Here is a 25,794-nt window from a genome sequence, read left to right on the forward strand (position 1 = left end):
GAGGACGATCAGGACATATGATCCCATTCATAAACTGACTTAGGTTTTTCTTAAAATCTCTGGGCTTTAGTGCTCTCTACACATACTGAAATACTGTTCTCTATTTCACAGCTAATTAAGAAGCTTCTAATTTATAGCTTAAACATATTCATAGTCTGTGTCTCTCCATTTCTTCTTGTGTTAATGTTCTGGTTTATTTAAATAATCTTTTTGTCTTACAAAATTTTTTTCTATCACTGCTGAGATAACCAGATGACCACAGTAGAACTGAATTTGGGGGGTTTAATTCAGTGTAGAATTTTACCCTGGGTGTTTTTATCCAATAATTATGCAGATTTTACTTAGACAGAGATCTCTGAGGTACTTCAAAAACATTAATTAGAGATACTCACAGCTCCCCTCTTTTGTAGGTAGGAACTTCACCATTTCATAGAGTGCAGCCAATTCTAGCATTGGTGTGTCTCACCCTTGAGAGGTCTTCTTTATTTGACTAATGTATTGGCTTTTTTTAATATGCAACCTAAAAGTAAAACTGGGTACAAAATTTGAATATGGTTTAATATGGCTTGATGTTTATTGCTGCAGTGTATGTGACCTTCTAAGGTCACTGGCTGAAAGCTTGAGTAGTGGTTTTTAGCTGCCTAGTGTAGGCATCCAGAAACATGACTTAAAATAAGAAGAACCTGAACACTTAAAAAGCTTTGCTCTGTACAAACTATCACATGGCTATAACACAATTGCATAAATAGAGGAACTTATGAAGATTGTTTTCATGTTAATTTGCATCTTTATATTAATTGACTTGGTATCAGTGAAGGCACAAGGTCTTGCCAAAGCTTTTCTGGCAGAACCTTTATAAGGATTTTTGTTTCTCCTAATTGACACATTTGAATTGCCTGGAGTTTTTTACAAGCAAACTACAGTCTGCTTTTCTTCCTGTCTCCTAATTTAAAAACATCTTGATAAAAATATTGAATCTTTTTCAGTCTGTTATCCAATTACAGGATGGTATATAGTAAGATTTCATTATTCTTAGTTCTATCAGAAGCCAGGCTAAAAATGTTATATTTAAATTTGTGTTATCAAGCATAGCTGTATGGATGACCAAGGAACTATGTTGATTGATACTATTCAAGGTGTATTTCCATTCTGTCAATGTAAGACTTTGCCTGAAACTCAACCCAGTTCTTCCCTGCCTGAGAGTGTGGTTGATGCCGTAAAGCCCTCAGTGCATGTGGCTGGTGTGCAGTAATTGAGAGGGTTGAAGAGTTAGTAGGACAGTGTGAACATTCCACATCTGCGTCATTTGGCTGTTGTGACAACATCAGAGCATCAGAAATTTTCAGATGTTGTTTTAATGACTAGAATGACTATAGGCTGTACTCTGTGCCTAAATAGTTAATCACAATAAAATGCAACTGTGGTGGTGAGAAAGAAGTGTAATACACTTAATACCTATATCTCTCATATACTTTTGGCTGTTGTTGGTGGTGCTTAGGTCTTACAATTTTCACCTTGTGATACCAGCATGCCTTATTTTAAATTTAAGAAGTATTTCTGGGGAAAAATTGATTAAAAAATCCTTATGGCACCAGAAATAGTATAATTGTAGTAAGTATTTTTAACATAAACTATAAATCCAATACAAAACTTTATAGTAAGTGTAATTTGTAAAGCATTTTAGAAGAAAAATATTTGCTTGATTCTGAATTATTAGTTTAACCCTCTGGATGTTGGTATTAAGCTGCTTTATTCAAGAAATAGTAATATAATGTAAGCACACTTGGATCCTGGTTAGGATTCTGCATATGCCTTAAGGTGCACAAGAATTTCAAACAATTGAAATGAAGAGGCAGTGTAATGAGAAGGCTCTCTTAAATTATGCAGTGCTAGTATTCTCGCTCCCAAGATTTTGTGTGTGTTGCAAGAAGCTTGCCAACAGTGCTAAAATAAAATGATTGAGGGAGATGTGGGTGCGGGTAAAACTTCCCCAGATTAAACCTAGAGAAAACGGAGGGCTAGCCACTGGAGTGGAAGGGGAGGAATAAGAAGTGAAACATGAGAGTTCTAGTTGTACAGCTTAAACTGTCCCAGGGGCTGTTTTTCATGGTATATGATGATCACTTGTCCAAATCCTGATGCAAACTCATTTGAGATGAGTGAGTGTTTTGCATGCATAAGAGAAGCAGGATTTAGCCCCATATGGCTTATCACTTTGATCTTCAAAGGTCAATTTTGTATTGCTGAGCCAGTTCTAAATAAGTCCCCAATTAATTAGGAAGAGAAAACACTTCTGTTCAGAAAAAAAAAAAAGGTACATCTGCTCAGTGTTACTTTTTTTGCAACACAGAAATTAATGACTGCAAACAAAACAATATTTCCTGTTGCATTCTATCTGCCCTTATAGAACAGCAATAATGCAGAATACACCCTCACTAGCTATTCTGACTTTTTCATCATCTAGCCCCATTGAATGACTACAGTAATAAGTATCCTTGTCTGTAGAGAGCTCTGTTTTCTTTGGTAGAAAGAAATTAGATTATCCTTTGCTTTTTGTATAGCATCTTTCATGTAAAATACATTCCAAAACACATTGTAGAGTAAGAGCAGCAGTAACAAAGAAAGTAAAAAGTAAAATAGAGAATACTAGCTATAGACAAGAGAGAAAATTAAATCTGAAAAGAAAGAGTATGTTAATGAGATAAGGTATCAATTTCACATGACAGAAAAGACATTCACACCAAGAAAGAAAAACACTGAGTGAAGAAGCAGAAAGACCCATGTTAGATGAACTGAGGAAAGAGAGAACTAATATTAATAATACCTTTAGCTGAATTTGCTGTATGAATAAGGAAGCAAAAATCCTTTGAAATCTGGAGACTGAACACATCAGTATTTTCCTACGACTTTGCAATGGTCAAGTGATTTCTGTGGTGGGATAGAATAAGCCTAGGAAAATCTTTCTTTTTTTTTTTCTTTTTCTTTTTTTTCTTTTTCTTTTTTTTCTTTTTCTTTTTCTTTTTCTTTTTCTTTTTCTTTTTCTTTTTCTTTTTCTTTTTCTTTTTCTTTTTCTTTTTCTTTTTCTTTTTCTTTTTCTTTTTCTTTTTCTTTTCTTTCTTTCTATTTTTTTTTTTTAATTTCACTCCTGTAACATCAAAAATTGACAAAACCTTATCCTTCTTGGTCTACATGTGAAATAAGAAATAGCGTTTTTACAGATGGAGGGAGAAGAGATTATGATTCTTCAGAGTTGCTTATGGCTCAGATAACAACACATCCTCAGTCTTTTGGCTGGAATGAGACTGCAAAACAATTTCTTTCCCCACAGTTCACTCTCCCAATTGACTTTGCATGTCAAGTGATTGAAATAGTGTTGTTAGAAGACATATTTTGCATGTAACAGACTTTATATCAGTCTGCAGAATTTGGATTTTAATAAAGCCTGTGCAGGGATCCTCTTGCATTGCAAGCCAACTTGAAGTGGTGGCCTGAACAATAAATTCTGTAGATTTAAGACCCATTCAGCAGGGGACTTATGTGCACAGTACTTCAGCTATATTCGGAACCTCACAAATGCTTCCAGCACTTGCATGTTTACATGCTGGGAGAAGATCAAATAAGGAAGTCAGTTTGAAATTTATAATAGTACCACTACTGTAGACTTCTGAAGGAATGGTGCAATGGGTCCTTAATTTTATGCTTGAATAGTCTTAAAGAAAATACCATGGGACATTCTGTGAAATCAAGACCTCTGGTTTTCCTTGCCCACAAAATTTGTGGGGAGGGCTAGGGGATGTCAAGGTGGATTGAAAAAGAACAGTAACAGTTGAACCGAGCTCAGCTGGTTGCTATATATGATATGATTTACTCTAACCCCAGGTATTTCAAAGAAAAGGATTTTAAGTGCTTTGAGTAGTCATTTACTGACAAGATTTAGTTACAGTAAGAATTTGCTAAATATTGTTATGTGAATTATTGTTGAAATATTAATAAAAATATTGTGGAGTAAAAACAAGAATAAATTGGATCTTGAATCAGCGGGCTCTTTTGGTCCTGGTCTTTTTTTTTTTTTTTGTATACTCTATACTTCCTAGGAATGCGGGGGTAAAAAATTATTTCCTAAATGCAAATCATTTTGTATGATGTGAACGTTATAATGATGAATCAAAGATAATTTGATGGCATTTTTCCACACACCTACTCATCCTGAGGAAGAAGGAGAAACTTATCTGCCTTTCCACCTACATAACAACACGAGGCGCCTGATCTTAGATAAAATAAGCTCCTAGTGTTGATATGATTGCTTGGATAGATATATTTATCGTGCTCCAAGTGAATTTGAAAGAAACACCAAAGAAAATGTGTGCTGTCCCAAGGATGAGTTCAGAAATACAAAATGTCTAAACCTGTCCTTATGCTTCCTTTTCACCCAGGATCAGCAGGTCAATGTTGGATTTTTAGCAAAAAAGTAACAAAACTTATCTTTTGTTTATAATTTGTCATCACACTGGGAACTCCTTTTTCCTATTATCATTAGTTGTTCTAAACCATGGTAAGCATAAAGAAGGACATTACTTAAAGTGAGAAGTGGATCTTTCTTTCAACCTTCCTTCTTTAAAATATAATCTCTGTGACAATTTTTCTGATATTATTTAACAGACTTTCTGACTAAAGTTCAGATGGCAGAATTTGGGCCTAACTTTTGAGAGCTATATTTGCACATTATATACCATTAGGTAGTGAGGGGCTGTTTAGAAAATAGGTAGGTGTCCCAAACACAAGGGTATTTCAGGAATCAAATCAGATTTCTCCATTCTGAAAGCAGAGCCCTCTTAAATGCTATGCAAGAATCTCAAGAATCTCAACTGAGTAAATGTACATTTCTGTGTTTGTGCAGCGTTTAATAATTTTCTCTTAGCAAGCAGGCAAAACCTAGCAAACTGCCACAGAAGTTCTTCCTCTTTTAAGTTATTGAGGAGTTTATGCTGTGGGACTTGTTAAAGTAAACTTTTCTTACCTCTTCTCTCAGAGGAATCTTGGCTTTGGGGAAAGGGGCAGTAGAGTGTTAACAGAAGGCTGCAGACACCATCTCTGACCTTGACCCAGCTGGACTGGGTGGTTTTTGTGGCTCTGGGCAGATTTAGCGTGTTTGCAAGGTAGGTCTCCTGCTGCTGTGGTATGTGCCCCCTGCCTCACTGGAGGCAAGGAGGAGGCTAGTACGTGGCTGTCACTCCTGAAACCTCAGGCTGTCCCTGTTCTGTATCTTACTGGAATTTAACTTTGTGCTTGTCTCTTTGGGAAATGCTGACACCAGCTCCCTTTGGTGCAGGTACCATCTGCAGTGGCATCTGCCTCCAGCCCGCTCACCTGTAAAAGCCAGCTGCAGTGGTCACCACATGGTTATTGGATGGAAGGGAACAATAAGGACACATTCTCTGCCTTAATTTTTACATTTAAAATTGGACAAACTTACACATTTTAGAATTCTTCTCTAATAAATTAAGAGAAACAGTAAGAATGGGTATTTCTAACATCTAATGCCTAAGTCTTCACAGTTCACTGTGATGCACTCCAGGTCTGCATTTCTGTTTTGCTTTGCATTGAGTGAAAGGTTATCTTACTGTGTACAGTCACTTTGGATTCTCATAAAAACTTTAAATCACATTCTGCTTTTCTTTATTTTAATTCTTCTCCCATGATGATTTATCTGAGCAGTTGTTTGAGTTTGAGCCTATTACCAAAAGTAAGCCTGTTACCTTCCTCCAAAGAGCAAGGAAGATGTAGACAAGGAGTTCTGTAAGATACCTTTACTGATAAATGGGTACAGGGATGTAATTATGTTAAATGATAAGGTACATGTACAGTAAATTGCAATGAAGCAAATGAGAAACATCTTTGAATTAAAAGGACAATCAGAATAATGATCACTTCTGAAACAATTTATCTTGGTGCTTTGTAAAGTCCTTTTGATCAGTGGCCACAGTGGATGAAGGGTTTTGCTTCTTCCACTATTTTTTCTGAATTGTATTAAGAACAAGGTAGATAATTATACATATTTTATATGTTTAACCTTTCTACATTTAAAAAGAATTTCTTATCTTCATTTAATGCAAGACTTGCCTTGGATAAATTTGATCAACGCAGTTTTAGAAATCCATATATCTGTGCTTTGGATACAGGGTTACAACTGGAAAAGTCCATGTGCAAATGAGGGAAGAAGATAATTTATGCTTTCAAATGTAGGTATATTCAAGGTGGTGTGTACAGTGTGCAAGGAAAACACAAAGAATTTTCCTTGTTCACTAAAAAAATGGTCATTTCACATCTTAAAGAATAAAAGGTGTAGGAAATAGAATAAAGCAAAATGAAGAACTAAAATGGCTAGAGAATGCTTTTTTAAAGAATATAATCAGCTGATCCAACTGTTGTCTGATTATGTGAACAATATTAAGAGCTGTCTGAACTGAGAAAGAGAGTTGTGAAAGTCACTGTAGCATGGATGGCAAGCAGGGAGTTAGTTTCAGAAATATCAAGGCAAAGAAATTGTGATACCATATTTTGTCCTGTTTTCAACAGAAGGGATGTCTGAAGGAAGGTAATTAGCATTTAATTGTTTCTCTTTGAAATAACTTGTCCACGAGCAAAGCTTCTGTCTAACCCAGTGAATTACTGGTTGGGTTATACCCTGGAGTATGAGAGTTTACTGCCCTATGAAATTGTTTTTGTTCTGTCTATTGTAGCATAGTTCATTCTCATTTTTCATATATATATATATAATGAACATTCCAAACTATGAGAAATGAAACCCTTTCCTTTCAGTGACTTCAGTGGGAGCTATGCAGTATGAAATAGGACTTCTAGAAGCAAACTTAATGAAATTGGTAAACTCAAATCAGTAACTATTTTTGTCTTGTTCAATTTATTGTTGTAAATACAATTATTCTAAATGTATGGAAAAAGTTTCCTGCACCACCTCTTATAAGAACTCTACCTTAAAACAGTAGAATTACTGGACACTTACAAACAGAAATAGATGTAGAAAAATCACCATATTTGAATATATAATATGAAACTGTTCGATATGTAAGTACAAGATCAACTGTCAGGAGGTCTCACCTTGAATACTGTTTTCAGTTTTGGGCCTCTCATCATAAGAAGGAGACTGAGGTACCACAGAGAGTGCAGAGGAGAGCAGTGAAGCTGGTGGGGGTCTGGAGCACAAGTCTTATGAGGAGCAGTTGAAAGAACTGAGGCTGTTTAGCTTGGAGAAAAGGAGGCTGAGGGGAGACCTTATTGCTGTCTACACCTACCTGAAAGGAGGTTGTAGCATGGAGAGTGTTGGTCTCTTCTCCTAAATGACAAGAGACAGGACAAGAGGAATTGGCCTCAAGATGTGTGACGGAATATTCAGATTGAATATTAGGAAGAAATTCTTTATAGAAAGGGTTGTGAAGCAGTGGAACAAACTGCCCAGGGAAGTGATTGAGTCACCATCCCCGGAGGTATTCAAAAGGCATATAGCCGAGATTCCTAGGTGCATGATTTAGTGCTAGAGTTAGATTATGTTTGGACTCGATGATCTTGAGGGTCTTTTCCAACCAAAATTATTCTATTATTCTGTGATTTTATGACATTGTTAGTAAACCACAAAGAAAATATATCAGGGATAATTCTGTACTTCTGAATCATTCATAAATAAACACAGTAATCTTGACTCCAGAACAACAAATTGCATGTCAAATACATCTAATCCTTGATTTAAGTTGTCCTAGAAACTAAAGAACCTGTTGATTAAAAAATAATTTCATATAGCCTTTATAGATGTACATATATGCCTGTACATTCAGATTCTTGCATATACTGTTTTTCTTGGCCAGTTTTTTGGGGTCCATGAAAAAATTCTGCAGATGCACATATGGGGATATAAAAATATACCTACAGTTTTCGAGATACTTGAATATTCTAAGAAACTCCATAGAAATGCATCTAAATATACTTTGCAGATCTGTTCATAAAAGAAAGGGAAAAAAGTGATTTGTGTATACGAAAAGTACATGCAACATTGAAAGACTTTGTCATGGTATTAGAATCAAATTATGATTTTTGGAATTTAATACCATAATCATGGAGAAAGGAAAAGGAAAACTGATCTTTAGCTACTGTGAAGTTTAGACATGGGGATGTTGAGGGATCATCTAACCTAGGTTTTACTGTGTTCAAGTGGACTAGACATATTAATAGAGAAAAATTCTATCCGGAGTTTTTAATAAGTGTAAAGACACCTTCTCTCAAAAAGCCCTTGAGCTGGGAATTATTGAAGGCTGGGACAAGGTGCCAGCATACAGGTTTACTCTCTCCTTGTTCTCTTCCATTACGAGTCATAGCTGGAAAAGGGCTGTCAGATCAGATGAACCTTTGGTCAGACCCATGACAGCTGTTCTTCCACAGAGATTCCCTTGCAACTGGAAATACAGTGAGCTCTGTTAGCAAGATTTAATTACACTGACAGCTGGCAGGGAGCTTTCAGCCACAAATGTAAAAGAAAACAACAAAACCAAACAAAAAACCAGATTATTACAAATAAAAATATGGAACTAAATCCTTCTGAGGAGATACAAAAAGACACAATTTTATTAGAGGGGAAGCATTTTGTCCATTTTGGCCTTCAGTCAGAAAAACAATATACCTTTTTCCTGGTCCCTTCAGTGACAAAAAAAAATGCAACAAATAATTTATTCTTTGAACTTATCTCATTTTTCTTCATTAATTATGAACAAACAGGTGTTCGCTGCTTATATTTAGTCTGAAAAGTGCTGGTGAGAGTTTTCATCTCTCTGTGAAGTTACTGTGACATAAGCCAGGGGATGAATTTATGTTCAGCCTCCACTGTAACTGTCCAGGTACATTGAGGTCTCCCATAATTAACAGGTTTTCTCCTTGATAGATTTATCCATCTCTTATTGAGGTGAAAATCTGAACAGCCAACCTGACATAAGAGTACATCTTTTTCAGTCATAGCATCTTTGGGAAAACTGATTTTGAGTGAACCATTTGGTTATCATTGTACTTGTTCATTCTCAAAAGGGATGATCCTGGCTTTCTAGATAGAAGTACCTGAAGAAACTTGGAGATTTTGACAGATGTTCTGAAAATAATGAGAATATGTGCAATGGGAGAATAACAGGGGGCTGTGATATAGGAGAAAATATTTTCTTATCTTCTCCCTTGATAGTCACTAGATTTAGCACTTCAGAGAATCATAGAATCATGGAATCATAGAATCATTTAGGTTGGAAAAGACCTTTAAGAACATTGAGTCCAACCATTAACCTAACACTGCCAAGTCCACCTCTAAACCATGTCCCTAAGTCCCACGTCTACAAGTCTTTTAAATACTCCAGGGAGTGATTCAACCACTTCCTGGGCAGCCCATTCCAATACTTGACAATCTCTTCAGTTAATAAATATCTCCTAATAACCTATACAAACCTCCCCTGATACAACTTGAAGTCATTTCCTCTTGTCCTATTGCTTGTTACTTGGGAAGAGAGACCAACACCCTCCATGCTACAACCTCCTTTCAGGTAGTTGTACAGAGGGAGGTCTTCCAAGCTAAACAGCTCCAGTTCCCTCAGCTGCTCCTCATAAGCCTTGTACTCTAGACCCTTCACCACATTGGTCACCGTCCACTGTACTCTCTCCAGAACCTCAATATCTTTCTTGTAGTGAGTGACACAGTATTCGAGGTGTGGCCTCATGAGAGCCAAGTACAGGGGGACGGTCACTTCCCTAGTCCTGCTGGCCTGATCACTGTTTCTGATACCAGCCAGGATGCTATTTTCCTTTTTGGGCACCTGGGCACACTGCTGGCTCATATTCACCTGGCTGTTGACCAACAGGTCCTTTTCTGATGGGCAGCTTCCAACCACTCTTCCCCAAGCCTGTCACATTGCATGGTGGTGTTGTGGCCCAGGTTCAGGACCTGGCACTTGGCTGTGTGGACTTCATACAATTTGCTTCAGTCCATTGATCCAGCTTGTCCAGATCCTTCTGTTGAGCCTTCCTACCTTCCAGCAGATCAACAGAAGAAAGCCAGGTTTCTTTCTGGCTAGCTGTAAGAATGGAAACTAAGTTGTTTGTTAAGACATGACCTTGACTGTTTTTCAGAATTTAGAATTCTGGCAGGTAAGCCTATGTATATGTCCTTGTGCTGTGCTTGTTTGTGATAGATCCTTTGATAGATCCATTTTATTTCACAGCTTCTGTTTGAAGGACCTAGATTGACTGTGTATCCTTCAGTGCCATAAGCATGATTTCATTGTCTTGTGTTGAAAAATGGACAGAATCTGTTTACTTTGATTTTAATTGTGTGCTCACTGTGCCCAAGTTGAGCTTGGCTTACAAAGCCAATCTGAGATATGCAGCTTGGAGGAAAAAATAGTGCTCCTTGGAGAGCAGGAATTTGATTTAGGAGGACCCATGTGGGATTGCCTCTGGACTTTTGTCTTGGCAGTGTTGCATTTCAGCTTCTAAAGGACTGACCTGAATCTAGCAGCCACACAGATGGTTAAAGGTGATTGCTAGGACATTGGTGTATTATTTTCCAATAAATAATCAGACAGCCTCAGATCAATCAATGGCTAATTCTATTGCATAGAGTTTTGCACTCTTAATGTCCTTTATCCATATAGGATTTTACTCCAAATACCCCTGTAGCATTGCAGCTGCTGGAGCCTCTCTAAGTGCATGGCAGGCATATTTCCTTCATGAAATACTTCTGGGCTTGACTATATCTGTGATGATGGTGAGAAGACTAAGCATTCCTGTTCTTTGTTACATAAGACAGTGCAGGACAGTGTCCTTCTCATGAGACAAGGGGCAGGTATGGTATGGGACAAAAACAACAGCGTTTTGCAACACTGTAGGTTTTTTGTGGATTTTCTCATCTGGAGGTAGTTCACAGAGAATAATGCTGTATTTGGAATGTATACTTTGGCTCGGAGATAGGAGGCTAACAGAGAAGATGAAGACACTTAGTCTCCCTTTTCTGCTCCTCTGCTCCCTACCAACTGTAATCTCATGCTTCATGGCTTTCATGGCTTTTTTTCTATGCAAGAGATGAATCTTTAAGCAAGTGAGTAGAAGTTCCACAGAAATATGAGTGGAGAATGTCTGCACCTTGGTCACTAGGATCTCTCTGCACACAGTTTACTTCAGATGGAAAACCTGTCAATAATTGGTTTCCTTATTTATCAAGAAGTAAAGTGAAAAGGGCTAGCCCAGGCTAGTAATCGATTTATGATTTTGCAAAAACTCAGATGAGTTGAATCTGCACACTGAGATCCTTAAGTATTGATCCAAGATCTGAAGCACATCTCACAGACTGTACACAAACTTTTGTTATGGGATGCTGCAGACCTCATGTGCACATGCCACAGTGGAAATGCCCTAGCATAGCAAGATCACTGTAACTTGTCTTCTCTTGTAGAGAGATATTGTACACAGGGGCTTGGATGTCTTAAAATGGTGTGTATATATAAATATATATATGTATAATGCTGCTTTTTTTCATTAAATTAAATTTATCCCGAGATAAGCTATGACTAGCGCTATTCTACAGTTCATCTAATTTTTTTTTTTTTTTTTCTCCCATATTCCTTCTGTGTTCAGTTTTTGGCTCCTCTGTGTTCTAAAATAAGTCAGTCCATCTGTACAGAAAACAAACACAAGAAAAGAGAGGGCAGAAATTGTTTATGCTCTTCAGGGCTCTCACTTGTTTTTATTAATATTGAAAATTATTTGCTTCTGCTTTTCCATCTTTCCATCATTGGAAACTTTCTAAATGGTGGCAAAGGCATTCCTAATGAAAATGCCTTTTCAAATATTAAATTCGGTGGAACTTTTTACATCTTTGGCCAGTTGTGATCTTTCTCATATGCCAAAAAATAGTCTTGAAGTTATGGTATTTTGGCTGCTATCAGAATTTGAAAAAGTTAAAATTTCAGTATTCAAATTTCTGGTAACTTTTACTGAGCTCTTCTGGGATTTGAAAACATATGTCAACTTGAATATTTCCGTACAAACTCGCAAGGTAGCTTCATTATGGAGGGTGTGGAAGAGCTATGCTTGTTCCTCTACTCTCTGTTGGCAGAAGTATTTGTAGTTCACCAATGAAACAACTTAAATAAGCAGAGCAAGAAAGTTCTTTTGAAGTCTGAAGAATAAAGGATTCATTCCTAGTGTATATTTTTTCCACTTCAAAACTTGACAGTGATTAATCATAAAGCATTGCCAAGAAAGGTATATTATTATTTTAGCACTAGGCATTTGCAGAAGATTTTGTTTTAGGATCAGCACTATTATTTGTGCATTACACTGAACAATGACTGATTGTAGCAGAGCTCTCCAGTCCATACTTGTTTTGTTATCTTTCCTTTGTCTTCTATGTTATCTTCATTTTTTATCCTCACTTTGCTACTTTCATCAAGTAACACAGGATGGATTTTTTGTTACTGCAAGGTGGAGTTTCTTTCTCATGGGTCCATGGGGCTAATCATACATCTTTATTCAATATATAATTCAGAGTAAATTGAAGTACCTTCATTTTCCATCTGTTACATCTTTTGACAGATTTGATGGGCAATACGTTTCAGAATTAATTAACTTTGAAAACATGTATTTCTGCATTTTTCATTTATAATGAGTGAGATATAAGTGCTCCATAGATAATAGATTTTTGTCTGGTATAATTTTTGATAGCTTTTGGAAGAAAGAAAAACATAATGAAGGGTGCTTTAAAATGTTATATGTGATAAAGAGTTGTATCAAATTATTGAAGCTATGTAATCAGATGAGTAGCATGGACACAGAAAAATCCTTCAGGGCCTTGATGAGATAGTTTGTTGATCAAAGTTCTATGTGGAGACTAGATGCACATTAAAACAGGCTTTTATTTCAACTTGTATTAACAGCATAATGGTGTCCACTACTGTGCAATGTTCAATGAAAGTAATCTTGTACTTAGTGATTATAGTTTTTTGGTATATTTTTTTTTTTTCTTCACTGTCTACAAAAAATGGTAGAGTTATCAAACATTTCATTAGAAGGGGCTGAACAGCAGACATCTTTTGTCAGTTACTAGACACCTTCAATACATAATGTGTCACAAGGCAGCCGCTTCCATTTCTTTTTCAGCACAGATATGATTTGCATGGAAGGAGCCAGGTCTGGGTTTGTCTAATTCTGCAACATTAAAATGTAGACAGAAACAGAGCCTGAAGAGCACTTGCAAGATTTCGGCTCTGGTAGAACAAAGAAGGGCATAGTTCCGTGGCAACAACTAAACTGTGGACCAACTGCCCTCGCAGTGTTTGGTCTGTTTTCTATGTCCTAAGCCTTCTCTCTCTCACAGACATTGCTTTTCATCCATTTGATAGCTACATTTGTAAAAGTATCCAGATTTCCCTTTTTACTGTAGTGTACTGTTAGCATATTTAATTTTGAACACAGTTGCCTTCATTCATCTGGTGTCACTGAGCAGCTTGGTTGAGGTTGACAGATCCATACATTCTGGCTGAATCAGAGTTTGGTCAAGGAGAGCTAGAGCTCTTATGCCTGTTGGCTGCCATTCTTTACAGAAGATTTTACACTGGCTGTGCACTTTGATGGAAAGACCAAGTTCTCCTGTTTCTTCCTGCATGGGCAACCGTTTTCTCCTCGTGTTTTCCCTTCTTTGATGTTAAGTAGAGCCTTTGTTTCTTTCAGAATGTTACTGAGAGCAAAGCCATGTCTCTATCATCTGAAAAAAGGATAGGCAGTGTTAAATACTGTCCTAGTACAACTATTGACAGAGCACATAACAGCAACTTTGATCTCACGTGCTGGTCATTTCCCAACAGGCAATGCTTGGAATTTCCACTGTTTTAGTAATAGCGGGAATAGGCCTGAATTATATAATTATCTGGCCTTCTATCCTGAATCCTTAGTCTGAATCTAAGCATTTTTCAGTGATTCAACTTCCAGAGTTGCTACCTGTATTCTTAATGAATAAGGACTTAATTCTTTTCTGAATAAGGCCTGAGAATATACAACAGACATATAGACATGCTGTACCACTTACAATGTAAGATTAATCTTCTGGATTTTTGTGTCTTCTGATATTTGTGTCTTCAAACAAATATAGATGTGAGTAGTTAGACATCCGGTAAAATTAAACATATTGCTGTATTTCTGCGATTTATTTTATATGTACATACATGGTATCTTTCATTCAAGAACAGGTAAAGTATCTGTTAACCATTTATTATACCCCAGAATTAAAACCCTTTTGTTACTTTTGCTCTTGTCCCATCATTTTTATGTTGCTCTTATGTGCCTAAAACCAAACTAACTCATGTTCCATTTGCAAGCTGTTTCCTTTTGCATGCATAGGCTCTCTGAGCACCTTCCTGCTTCTTTCAGCTCTACGTTCTCAGGCCCCTTGCAGCCCTTGAAGCATGTCTCCTGGTTAGCCACTTTTTACCCGATACTTTTGTTTTCTCTAGGGCTTTATGAGTTAAGCTAATCCTTCATCCCAACATATACTTCAAGAAAAAGACTAATTAGTAGATCCACTCACGCCTAAACTTCTCAAGAGAAATTTTACCAGTTGATATTAAATGCATAGAGATAAGGCTTCTCTCTTTAACTTCGTTCTCTGATCCGAATTCACAATATAGTGCCACAGACTTTGTTAAAGTTACGGTGGTTATGTAGCCAACTTTAATTCAGTTACACTTTTAAAATAAAGGTAGGATTCTGTATGATTATTTATGTGAGAGGCTATGGAGTCACTCTTTTTCAGTTACTAACTCATTCCTTTATTTTACTGCTGTGTTATAAAATAAGTGCTACTGTTTCTTTTTATCGCTGTATTTTCAACTGATGTAAAGAAACATAAAAACATGAAGCAATATACAAGACTTAGCTTTATTCTCTTCATATTATATAACCCCCAATGGCAATAAGTCAGCAGATAAAGCTCATTAGTATTTTTAGATCCTAGTGATGTTCTTACCCCAGTGTCCAGCTCTCAAAGTGCTTTAAAATACAGCTAGGTACTAACATCAACATGCATATATGAATTTTGCAAATATAACTCACAGACTAGATACACAATTAAAAAACTCAGCCTTCCTAACTTGTATAAGAGAAGCTTACTTAACTTATAACTTAATCACATAACTTAATTATGTACAAGTTGTTGTGTTTGGAAGAATGAAGGAGTTTGATTTCTGGTTTTGAGGAAAAGGTGTAACCAGATCCAGTTGTTGTGAACTGAATTTAGCAAAATTAAACTGATGAAAAAGAACTTTGTTCGTGTGTTTTTTTTTTTTTTTTTTTTTTTTTCCCCAGTAGTGAGATTCATAAACCATTGGAACAACTTTTTCCATGGGTATGGCAGAACCATCATACCTTGAAATGTTTATCATTTTATCTAAATACACTTTAGAACAGATGGAAATCAGCTGAATTCAGATATTCTAGGATAACAGGCTTTGACTCATTAAACATGGAATCACTCAGAAATTATATTTCCATTTAATTCAAAATTCTGATATTAAAAAAAATTAAAACAAATACTGAAATTTTCCATAGTGAAAATAAAATATTTCTGTTCTCAAGTGTTTAATTATTGTCTCAATAATAATACATGTCATCTTTTACTGAATTAAAAAAAGCAAAAAAACCCCTCAAAATGATATATTTGGAATAAGAAAGCCCTAGCATTTTATATTACTGTTTTAATTTTTTTAATCTAAAAGGTAAAGGTTGAACTATTGTGACTTTTTGTCATTTAAAGTTTTGTCAAATAAGTGCAAAATATTTCAATTTTAGTTAAATGGCCTTCTTAAAAGCTTGAGCTTTTGAAAAGGACTCTAATCAAACTTAAGTGTGGAAGAGGCCAAGGTAGTTGATGACAATTGTCTCTGTAAATTTGGGTTTATAATTTCATATAGAGAAGATCACAGAATTCTCTTTTCTCAGTTTCAGACAAAGCTTAGCTGAAAGATATTTTATTTTACTTCAAATTTGAGACTATTTGTTGAATCTCACACTGAAGATCAAATATCAGTAATAAAACTGAGACTTATCTTCATCAAAGTTAAGTAAGGCTTTATATGCAAACTATTTTGATAGTTCAGATCCTGAGAAAATAAATATTTTACAAGTGGAGGTAATCTAAGCTAAATAATATATGCCTAATTTTAAGGATAAACTCATGATACTGGGCAGTTTAGTTAAATGAATATGTAAATAAGGCTGGAAATTTCTTTTGCCTCCAGCACTCTGGAAGAGGGCAGAAACAGAAGGGAGTGAGGGAATGGTGGGGGTTTTTTTGTCCTTTTTTTGTGTGTGTGTGTGTGTTTTTTGGTGTTTGTTTTTTTTGTTTGTTTGTTTTGTTTGTTTGTTTTGTTTGGTTGTGTTTTGTTTGTTTGTTTTTCATGTTTGTTTGTTTTGTTTTCCAGTGAATACAATAAATCTGTGGCTATTTTGTGACCACAAAGAAGAAGAATGTCTTCACTTAGAAAGCAGACAAAAACGTTTCAGAATGAGAACATTAATCACTGCTGCTATTTTTCTTAGAAGGCATGATTAAAACTCGGATTCTGCTGCCTGTGTACAGCATTTAAGTGCAAAGGAGGTGACTGAAGACAATCTCTGAACACGACAAAAACAGTACTATGCATGCAAGGGAAAAATAGGACACCAGCCTACCATTAAAATCAGGCAATCCAGGACAACTTAACTGAAAACAGCCTTTTATATCACTGTTAAAATATTTAAAATAAACAGGGCAGGGAGTGGAATAAAAAAAAAAATGTTAAACTGGAGATCTCCACAGGGAACAAATTATTCTGAAAGAAGAAAGGTTATATTTGTTTAGAAACAAATGTTTTTACAGAATTCAGCCCTTCTTGTGGTGGGGTTTCTTTTCATGCCAAAATATAATCATAAAGGATGCCAGAACCTCCTGTGTCTTCTTCATGATGTCAAGTACATCCATTGGGGATTGAGACTTCAGCTAGTAACATTCAGGGAAAGGCCCCTCCAGTGGTGCGGCAGGAGAATGCTGGACCTCGGCAAAGGCATCCCATGTCTGATGGTGACACCCAGGAAACAGAGGGGAACATGTTACACTGGGCTGTTGGAACTGTATCTGTTAACATTGCACCAGGTTTAACCAAGAACTTTGAAGGGTGCAAAAATTGGTTGACTGTGCTTGGAGATTAACTGGTGATTTTTATGGCTGACTCACCTCTGGAATACTTTGAAGCAACCATTTGCATATAAAATCCCTGAAACAACAAATCCAAATCTTTACAGCTTCTCAGGCCCATTAGTACTGAGAATTTTAGAGAAATTGAGGTAAGAATAAGGGCCATATTCAAGCAAATTTACTGTCAGATAAAAGTATCTATTAGGTAACCACAGGCCAGAGTTTGAGTTCACAGTATTTCTTTGTTACAAATCAGAATAGATGTTACCTTAAAAAAAAAAAATCTGAAAATCTTTTAGATTTAGGTATTTATGAAATTTCTTTCATATGATTTCCTAATCTAAAGAAAATAAAAAAGATAAAGAGGATCTTCCTTCCTCATCAACGATATATGTAGGACGTAGCCAGGAAACAGAAAATAGCAGTATGTTTCTTTCTACATGTTTTAAACATGCAAGTAGTAAGAACCATGTTTCCACAGAAGGATATATTCATGCCCACTGTAATGGTAAAAAAAGACATAGCTGTGAAAACCTTGCAAAAGCTGACCAGTAAATATACTTGGAGGCCATTTCAATTATATTCTTTTGGCCACAGAATGTTTTGAAATTTCATTGGGCATCCCATGTCCTTCATGAACTAGTTATATAGTGTTTTGCTGTGTAGAGGAAAATTCCTCTCTCACAACCTTTCAGAATTCAATCTTTTCAGGCTTTTTAATTTTTTTTTTTTCTGGGTATGTGATTTTTACCCATTCATGAATTTCTCTACTATAGATGGATTTTTCTTTTAGCCTCTCACTTTCAAGCCGGAGAAAGTTGCCTTTCATTTACACAAGTAGCACTAAAAATTCAAAAGATGAAAAATGTGTTGTTTGTGGGTTATTTTTTCAAACCTGAAAAAAAAAAATCAGTAGGTTCGGTGATGGTGAGAATATCCCTTGCAGTTATTTTCTGTCAGATGCTGGTGTTAATGTAAGCTTTAATGGTACACTTGGAATAGTTTCTTCTTCTAAAAAAAAAAAAAAAAAAAAAGAAAAAAAAAGATAATTTTTTACTGTACAGAATGGAAATGTAAAGTAACAGATCTCTCATGATTCATGTCACCTAAGAGACAGACTCTCATGATGGAAGCCAGTAGCCAGTGGTATCATATGGAGCCAGAGCTGTTTTTTTTCTTTCTTCCTTTTCTATTTTAGAATTAACATCTGCTTTGCCCATGATGTAAGTATCTGTATGAGCACATGTGTTTGTGAAATATGCATGGCTGTATGCCTAAGAACACACACAAGGATGTAATAAAAACAGTTTTAAAAGGAATGAGTGAATTGTATTTAACAGAATGTTTTGTGTTCTTTCATAGTTTTACAGAATGCCTTTTAATTTTTTCCCCAAAAAGGATGAATGAAAGGAAGACCAGACAAAAAAGCATTGCTAAAAGGCCTTTTCTAAAACACTGAAATAAATAGGAGAAACTTTGAGCTCTTGAAAGCTGTTAGTTTTGAGCGGAAAAGCTCATGACTGTAGCTGCTGTGTTGGTGAAAAAGCATCATTGACCTGCTTGTGTATTAAAACATCTTTGTCATGAATATTAAGGGATTTTAAGAAAAGAAAAAAAAAAAAGAAGACATCAGTGTATGGTTTCAAAATGCAGACTGTTTTTGTCTGTTAAAAGATTATAACAAAAGCTCTCACCCTCCATTATGTCTACATGTATTGGACGCTAAGTGCCACTTCCATCTATTCGGAGTAAAGTATTATTTAAATTATTTATTTTTTAAAATGTTTTTTTTTTTTTCTATAACCTTGCATTGAAAACTGTTGCCTCTGTGGGCTGAAAATTATCTTTGCAAGGGTAAGTGAAATGTTTGCTGATGTATTTGGTGAGCTTCCAAGGAAAAGACACAAGAGTTTAGGATCACAGAATCACAGAATGTTAGGAACTGGAAGGGACCTCGAAAGATATTTCCATAATGCAGGTAGTTAGTGACAGCAACAAAGGAGCTGCACTGGAATAAGATTTTATTTAACTAGATTTGGACGTGAATAGTTGTGAAGGTGCCATGGCATGGACTTCTGTGGGAGCAGAAGGCCCAGGTCCTCTTTTGTGTTGCTGAGCTACCCTGAAGTCCTTATAGCTACATTAGTGACTCTATGGTTTGTTGGGTAGTTAAATGAAGGTAGTACTAGAAAGAATGCAGGGCTGCATCCAGACCTCTCAACTACTGTACTTTGGCGTTAAGGAGGCATTTACATTTTGAAGAATTATTGCTTGTGAAACTTGATCTTCAACTTGTAATTATATCTTCCTTGGTGTCGCTCCCTGTTGACTCATACTCTAGAAAATCATTGTCAAGGACATCTAGGGATACACAAGAGATTGGCAGCAAGTTGGTTGTGTTTCTAATACTAGTTCCTAAAAGTACTTGATTAGCAACATTAGTGCAACTCCCATGCAGGACAGTCACTTAGCTTATTTTTCTTTAACATTCAGATTTCTTAGCATCTAAATTTATCAAATAATGAACTATCTGCTTAAAAAGAGGTCTTGATGGATTTACTAAGTCACAACATTATCCTGATTTTGTCAGCAGAACTTGAGCATAAAGCATCCTGTTTTTAATATTTCCAACAATCTTCACGCTGAACAAGGTTCCTGGCAATCGCAACACACTTTCAGTATAACCAGGACTAGATTTTCTAGACTTCCAATATATCCAGGGGAAGGACTGGAAGAGGAAGAGAAATGTAATTGTCTGTTTTATGTCATGTTCTCTTGGATGACGTGATACTGTCTGGAGTGTGTATCTTCCTGTCAGATAGAGGCTGTGCCTGCCTCTGACAGCAGCCTGTGTGCCTCACAGGAGAGTTTCTTACCAAGGCTTCTTCTGAGTCTCTGACATCTGTTCCCCTACTTGGAATAAGAACTTCTCTGCCATCACATATTTCTGTAATGTTTTTGGAAGCTTTCCACAAGCCTGCATTAAAATTTTCTTGGCCTACTAACCAGTCACATATAATTCATCTCAAAAAAAGAAAATGTATACTTGAAAGCAGCTGAGAAAGTCCTGCCAGGTAGGACTGGGTTCTAGATGTGCTCTGGCTATTTGTCTTGAGCTTTTTCAGGAACAATGTGATTTGCGATGAAGCTGCCATTAAATAATTGACTTGTAAGGACGTATACTGAGTCAGGTGAGGTAAGCCTCCTTATGCTAAGAAGTAGATAGTTTGATCACTTCCCATTTTACAATAGTAGGGCTAAGTATATACATCAGAAGGTAAAACAATTTAAAGGGTAAAATGGTTGTGAGTGGTCCTGACACTGAACATACTTGAACTGAAAACAGCAGCTTATTTATTTATTTATTTATTTATTTTTTAATATGAAGACAGTGCCCGTTCTTGTGTGCCCTACTTAATTGGTCCATAATGTAGTGCTGGATCCTAGCTGGGGTAGGAGAGAATATGTCCATTGTATTTCTATTTACATTTAGCTTCATCTTCCAGTCTTTGCTTCAGGAAATTAATTTGCTAGTTTAAGTTTTCTACCAAGTCTGCTTGCTATTTTCCAAATAAACATTCAACATCATTTTTTCTGACACCCACCTCCACATACTTGAGTATTTAATGGTTTGCAATTAGCATGCCATCTTGTGACTTCAGAACCCATGAGAGCTAAAGTGAATATTTATCATTATAAAATCAACATAAGTTTAACCACCAAAATGATGTAGGTACTACATTTCCTGCTTGTTTTATTTTTTTCTTTGGTAGAATCATTATTGTAAGAGCACAAAAAGAAAGGAAAAAGCTCATCGTTCCAGCATACTGACAATATCTTACAAATCTACCATTTTTTTTTGTTTGGTGATAATCTATTTCCTGCAAGCAATGTTATACAGTGCCACTGTAAGTTAGCCAAGACTAGCATGGAACAATTAATTTAAGATGCGATTTTTATCACAATGGAGAAAACAACTCAAAAACATATTATTGTATATCAGGGCTGGGTGTATCCCAGTTTTAAAAGCACATGAGTTACCAGATGTGGTTACATGTTGTGGAGCAGCTGGACTGAGTCCTTGATCATGAATAGGGTGGCACCTGCCATGAACCTGATTTCCAGCTTCCATCTCTGCTCTTGTATTTTTCATCCCCTGGCTCCAGGTGCTGGATATCACACCTGATAGCTGTTAGACAGAAGACAAATGGAAACTTATCATCACTGACACTGTGTAGTTCATGTTAACTGTTTTATTCCTCTAATCAAGCTCTGGGATGACTGGGTACAACCTTAGTTTTACAAGGCTGAGAACAGAAAAAAGAGGCTTAGTAGAGTTTGGTGCTAAGAATTTTTTTTTTTTTTTCCTGAGAGTAGGTGAAGAACTGCTTTCCATCAGTGCCATCTTGATGTCTTTAAAACGTGTGATAGATGTGAACACTGAATTTAATCTCCTATGTCATATATGAATTACAGAATGGGTACAATTGGAGTGTGTACAATTACTGGTATCTGTTCCTAGTTGATCTACCTGAAATGAGTTTGCCTGTCTGACTCCCTTCTTGGTCTCAGTAACAGCTTTTAGTGCAGCCCCTTCTGAAGCCCACTCATAAGTCTCTTAATTGACTGTATTCGAACACAACATTGCCTTTTCAGTAAGAAGCTAGTTAGCTCTCATTTCCTCATACAAATGTTAGATTAAACATCATCCCAACCAAGGGAAATTCAAACAAACTTATTTTTTTCTGTACCTCCGCAGACAATGAAAGATAACAAACACTTTAGAAACCAGTAACAGGGACAAGAAATCATCATGCCAGATCAGTCAGAAATGCTGACAGGGTGAAACATGTAGACACTATTAGTTTTTATGATTCACAGCCATGAATTCTCCAGGGGCATTATGTTTCTGAACCATCTGCCCTTTGGCACCTCTGCAGCAAATGGTAAATCCATTGGTATCACATATGAGATATCTATTCTCAAACCCTATTTCTTTTTGGTTTGGGAAAATCTCTCTTTTGTTCACACTTCGTAAGATTGTCCTAACTGCTGACCTTAAAACCTGTCATTTTAGAACCTCCACTAGCTATTTTTGAGGAATAATTATTCCTTATTAAGTTTGCCAGCCTCTAAGAATCCTTTTCCTAGACACTCATCTCTCTCTGTGTCTGGGCACTTAGCCCAGGCTGTAGATTTCAAAGGCAGCAGGGTGCTGAGAGGTTAGACACTGTAATGTTTTAAGTACCTTTGTGGATCTAACATTTCACCATTAGCTGAAAATTGATACTCTGTTATTTGTTTGAGCAACAGCTGTATAAGCTGTATATATAGCTAAGGGTGTACAGAAAATGTTTTCTTTGTTGGAGACAGCTTACACAATTCATTATAAATGTAGCAACAAGGCTAAAGTACATTTTATTTTGTTCCTATTAGTTCTTAACACATTCCTCAATGTAGAGATGCTAAGATGCAGAGTACCATCATGATTGAACTTACTGCTGCAATGATGGAATGCTGTTTCTTCAACACCATTTTGACCGAATATAGCTTTTCTAGATACTGCACTTTTTCATTGCTTGATATCTATTCCACACAGATTGTTGATGGCTGTATAAAATGTATTATATGAACATATCTTGTAATATTTGCATTTGACTTTAATGTGGAAAGAATGTTTTTTTCCTAAGGGCCATTGCATGAATAGAAATAGTTGAAAAATGTACTCTTCAAATTTATGAGGGAAAAAATTATTCCTTTAAGTAATTTTTTAGCATCTATTTTACTTTTTGGACCTGAATGACTTTGAGGACAGTTGAGAGCTTGGCATTGTTTTTCAGTTTTTCCTTTTTAATGGTGAACTGCTGTTAAATTTACAGGATGTTTGCTAAATATTTCTCTTATATTTCAGACCTTTTACTTGAGAAAGAGGTTGCAGTAAATAGCTTTTTGAGTGTCTATTACAATAGCCTAGTATAGGTTTAGGAAATTGGCTAAAGTTTTTCATGGTATGGCATCCATCTTTTCATTGACAAAGATACCTGGAGAATATGAGGGTCACTTATTACCTGGGCTCATCTGAGATTATTGGCATATTAGCTGTCCATCATGAGGACCCAGGCTATTCATAAAAATGTGAATAAATATGTTGCAAGAGAAAGGCACTATATTCTACTTTGAAACAGATAAGAATAAATTATTTAAATTATATCTTTACACTACTTATAGATGGAAAAAAATGTGTACAAATGATTTTTGTTAGAAATGGCAGATATTCTGATTTGCAAATAATATTTTTTTTCATGTAAGGCAGAGAATAGTTCAGAATAAATATATATGGTAGTATGTATCTTTCAATCTAATAAAATAGTAATGTAACTACTCAATAAATTGATGCATAGCTGAAAAAGGTGATATGTTTGTCTGTGACTAAAAGTTGTTATTTTTAAACTCTCAGTTGATAATTCCATGCTTCATTTATTCCATGTCTAAACTTGATTCCAACTTAGGATCTGCCTGTGCAAAGAACTATTAAGGTCAATGAGATTCTGCAGAGGCATAACAAAATCCAATAATGAATCCCCAGAATTTTCTAAATATTACATTTAAATAAAATTTTAAAAGCTCAATAAATAACTTTATTTTGCTTGTTTGTTTTCCTTAAAGATTAAACACATTCAGCTTAAGAAAGCCAACACAAGAGACCTCTGTTACTTCTTCATATAGCTCAATATCCTAAGCTGCATCTGGTTGGAACCTTGTTTTTGTGCAAATCCTATCACTGACAGTGTGTATCAACTTAATTTGTGAAATTCTTTGCAAAAATACAGGGTTGACAAGACTGTTGAGAAAGTTGGAATGTCTCTCTATATACAACATAACCATCTAACCGTGACTTCAGTTCTCTAATTATCTTTAATATATAGATTTATATATGTCTCAAATGATCTTATATATCAGGAAATAAATACTAGCTTTCAGAAAAATAGAACAGCTCTTTTATGACACATTCTTATTCTTACACTGAAGGCAATCTTCAGTGCAGAAATATTAATATGGAGATGCTGAGATGCAAAAATTACCATTTGCTTTGCCTTTCTCTAGTAACATGTCACTTTTTGTTAGAAATAAATTTTTCTCATTTTCTTAATTTTCAGGTTTTATTAATGATTAGATTCTCCACAAGAGGCTCTTATTTTGGGAATAATAACAGGCAATATCAAATATTGGTGGGAGTCAGATGTACTAATGCAAATCAGGGAACAGTTTTAAAGAAAATAATTAAAATAAATAAATCAGCAAACAATCACAGAAAGATTATCTATGGCATAGGAAGTTGATGCCAATCTGGACTCAGTGCTTCATTAAACAGGCTCAAGAATTTCTCTCCTCATCTGCTCAGACATTGATAAGAGTGTCATAACTGGGAAGTAGAAATTCCCTTACACTGGTGTATGAAAGCCATTGGAAATCACCCAGTTTCTGTACAAATTTGTCCCTTTTTGGAGGACAGGTAAAATGTAAAGATTTCAGCTGACATTTTCCTCCTTCTATCAGCAAGAGATATAAATATCATCTCTGAGTTTGCATTCATTTGCTGATTAGTAATTTAGAATATTCAATGGCAACCTGAAACCTCTTAAATAATTAAGACAACTTAATTAAGAATGTCATAATAACAATTAGAAATGATCTGCATGTATTTGTTAATAAGATAATATTTCAGGTATACTACTTTATTTTGTAACCACAGCATTTATTGTTTACCTTATACTCTCTGATGAAAAAGCAGAGATGTATGATAGTAACTGATGCTGGAGAGCCACATTATGAACATAAAATAGCTGTTAAATTGTGGCTCCCTGGTTAAATGCAGTCCTGTGGCAAGGCTGGGTTCTCAGCTGCCATAAGTTGGGGTAAGTTTGTGGAACTTAGTCCAGCTGAGCCAGAGTACAGTGCTTGATGGTCTTGCTCAGGATGTTGGTTTAGTTTTTATATCAAAATGAAGTAACAGCTAACTGAGTTGAAGTCTTCAATGCAACATTAAGTGTGTAGGTTTGTACAGCACATACTTCAAAATACATTAATTAACTTTTGGCTGTGCTGTCTTATCACAGATTAACGTCTTGTTTTCTTTGACTGCCTGGATTACCTGAACTGTACATATTTATCATGTAAAAATTATTATTTCTTTTTTCCTACTCTTTTTTTTTTTTTCCTCAGGAGGTGTTTGCATTGCTCAGTCACTCAAAATTCCTCGGGAACCAAGACCAGGAGAGTTTGAAAAGATCATCAAGCGCTTGTTGGAAACTCCAAATGCTCGTGCAGTGATCATGTTTGCAAATGAAGATGATATTAGGTACCTGTTTCCCAATTTTGTGTGTTAAAAACATTCCCTCTTCACAGAGCTGATCAATTGGCTGATATAGAATAGAGTAACACAGGAGTTTTCAGATTCAGTCCCATGTAAAAATTATTGGAAATCTGGTGATGAGAATTTGAGCTGCAATTATATAGTGTACTGGTCCTTTATT

General features: G+C 35.8%; 1 protein-coding gene across 1 annotated transcript in view; it reads left to right on the plus strand.

Annotated features, from left to right (window-relative positions):
* GRM8 (glutamate metabotropic receptor 8) overlaps window positions 1–25,794 on the plus strand; it is a gene marked incomplete at its 5' end in the record, with an annotated part of 339,943 nt that overhangs the window by 121,532 nt on the left and 192,617 nt on the right. Inside the window, one exon of the mRNA XM_080342389.1 lies at window positions 25,484–25,619. Within this exon, the coding sequence (XP_080198515.1) occupies window positions 25,484–25,619 (136 nt within the window). The remainder of the gene's footprint in view (window positions 1–25,483; window positions 25,620–25,794) is intronic.

Source organism: Nesoenas mayeri (assembly GCF_963082525.1).
Source record: "Nesoenas mayeri genome assembly, chromosome: 1".
Taxonomy (NCBI): Eukaryota; Metazoa; Chordata; class Aves; order Columbiformes; family Columbidae; genus Nesoenas; species Nesoenas mayeri.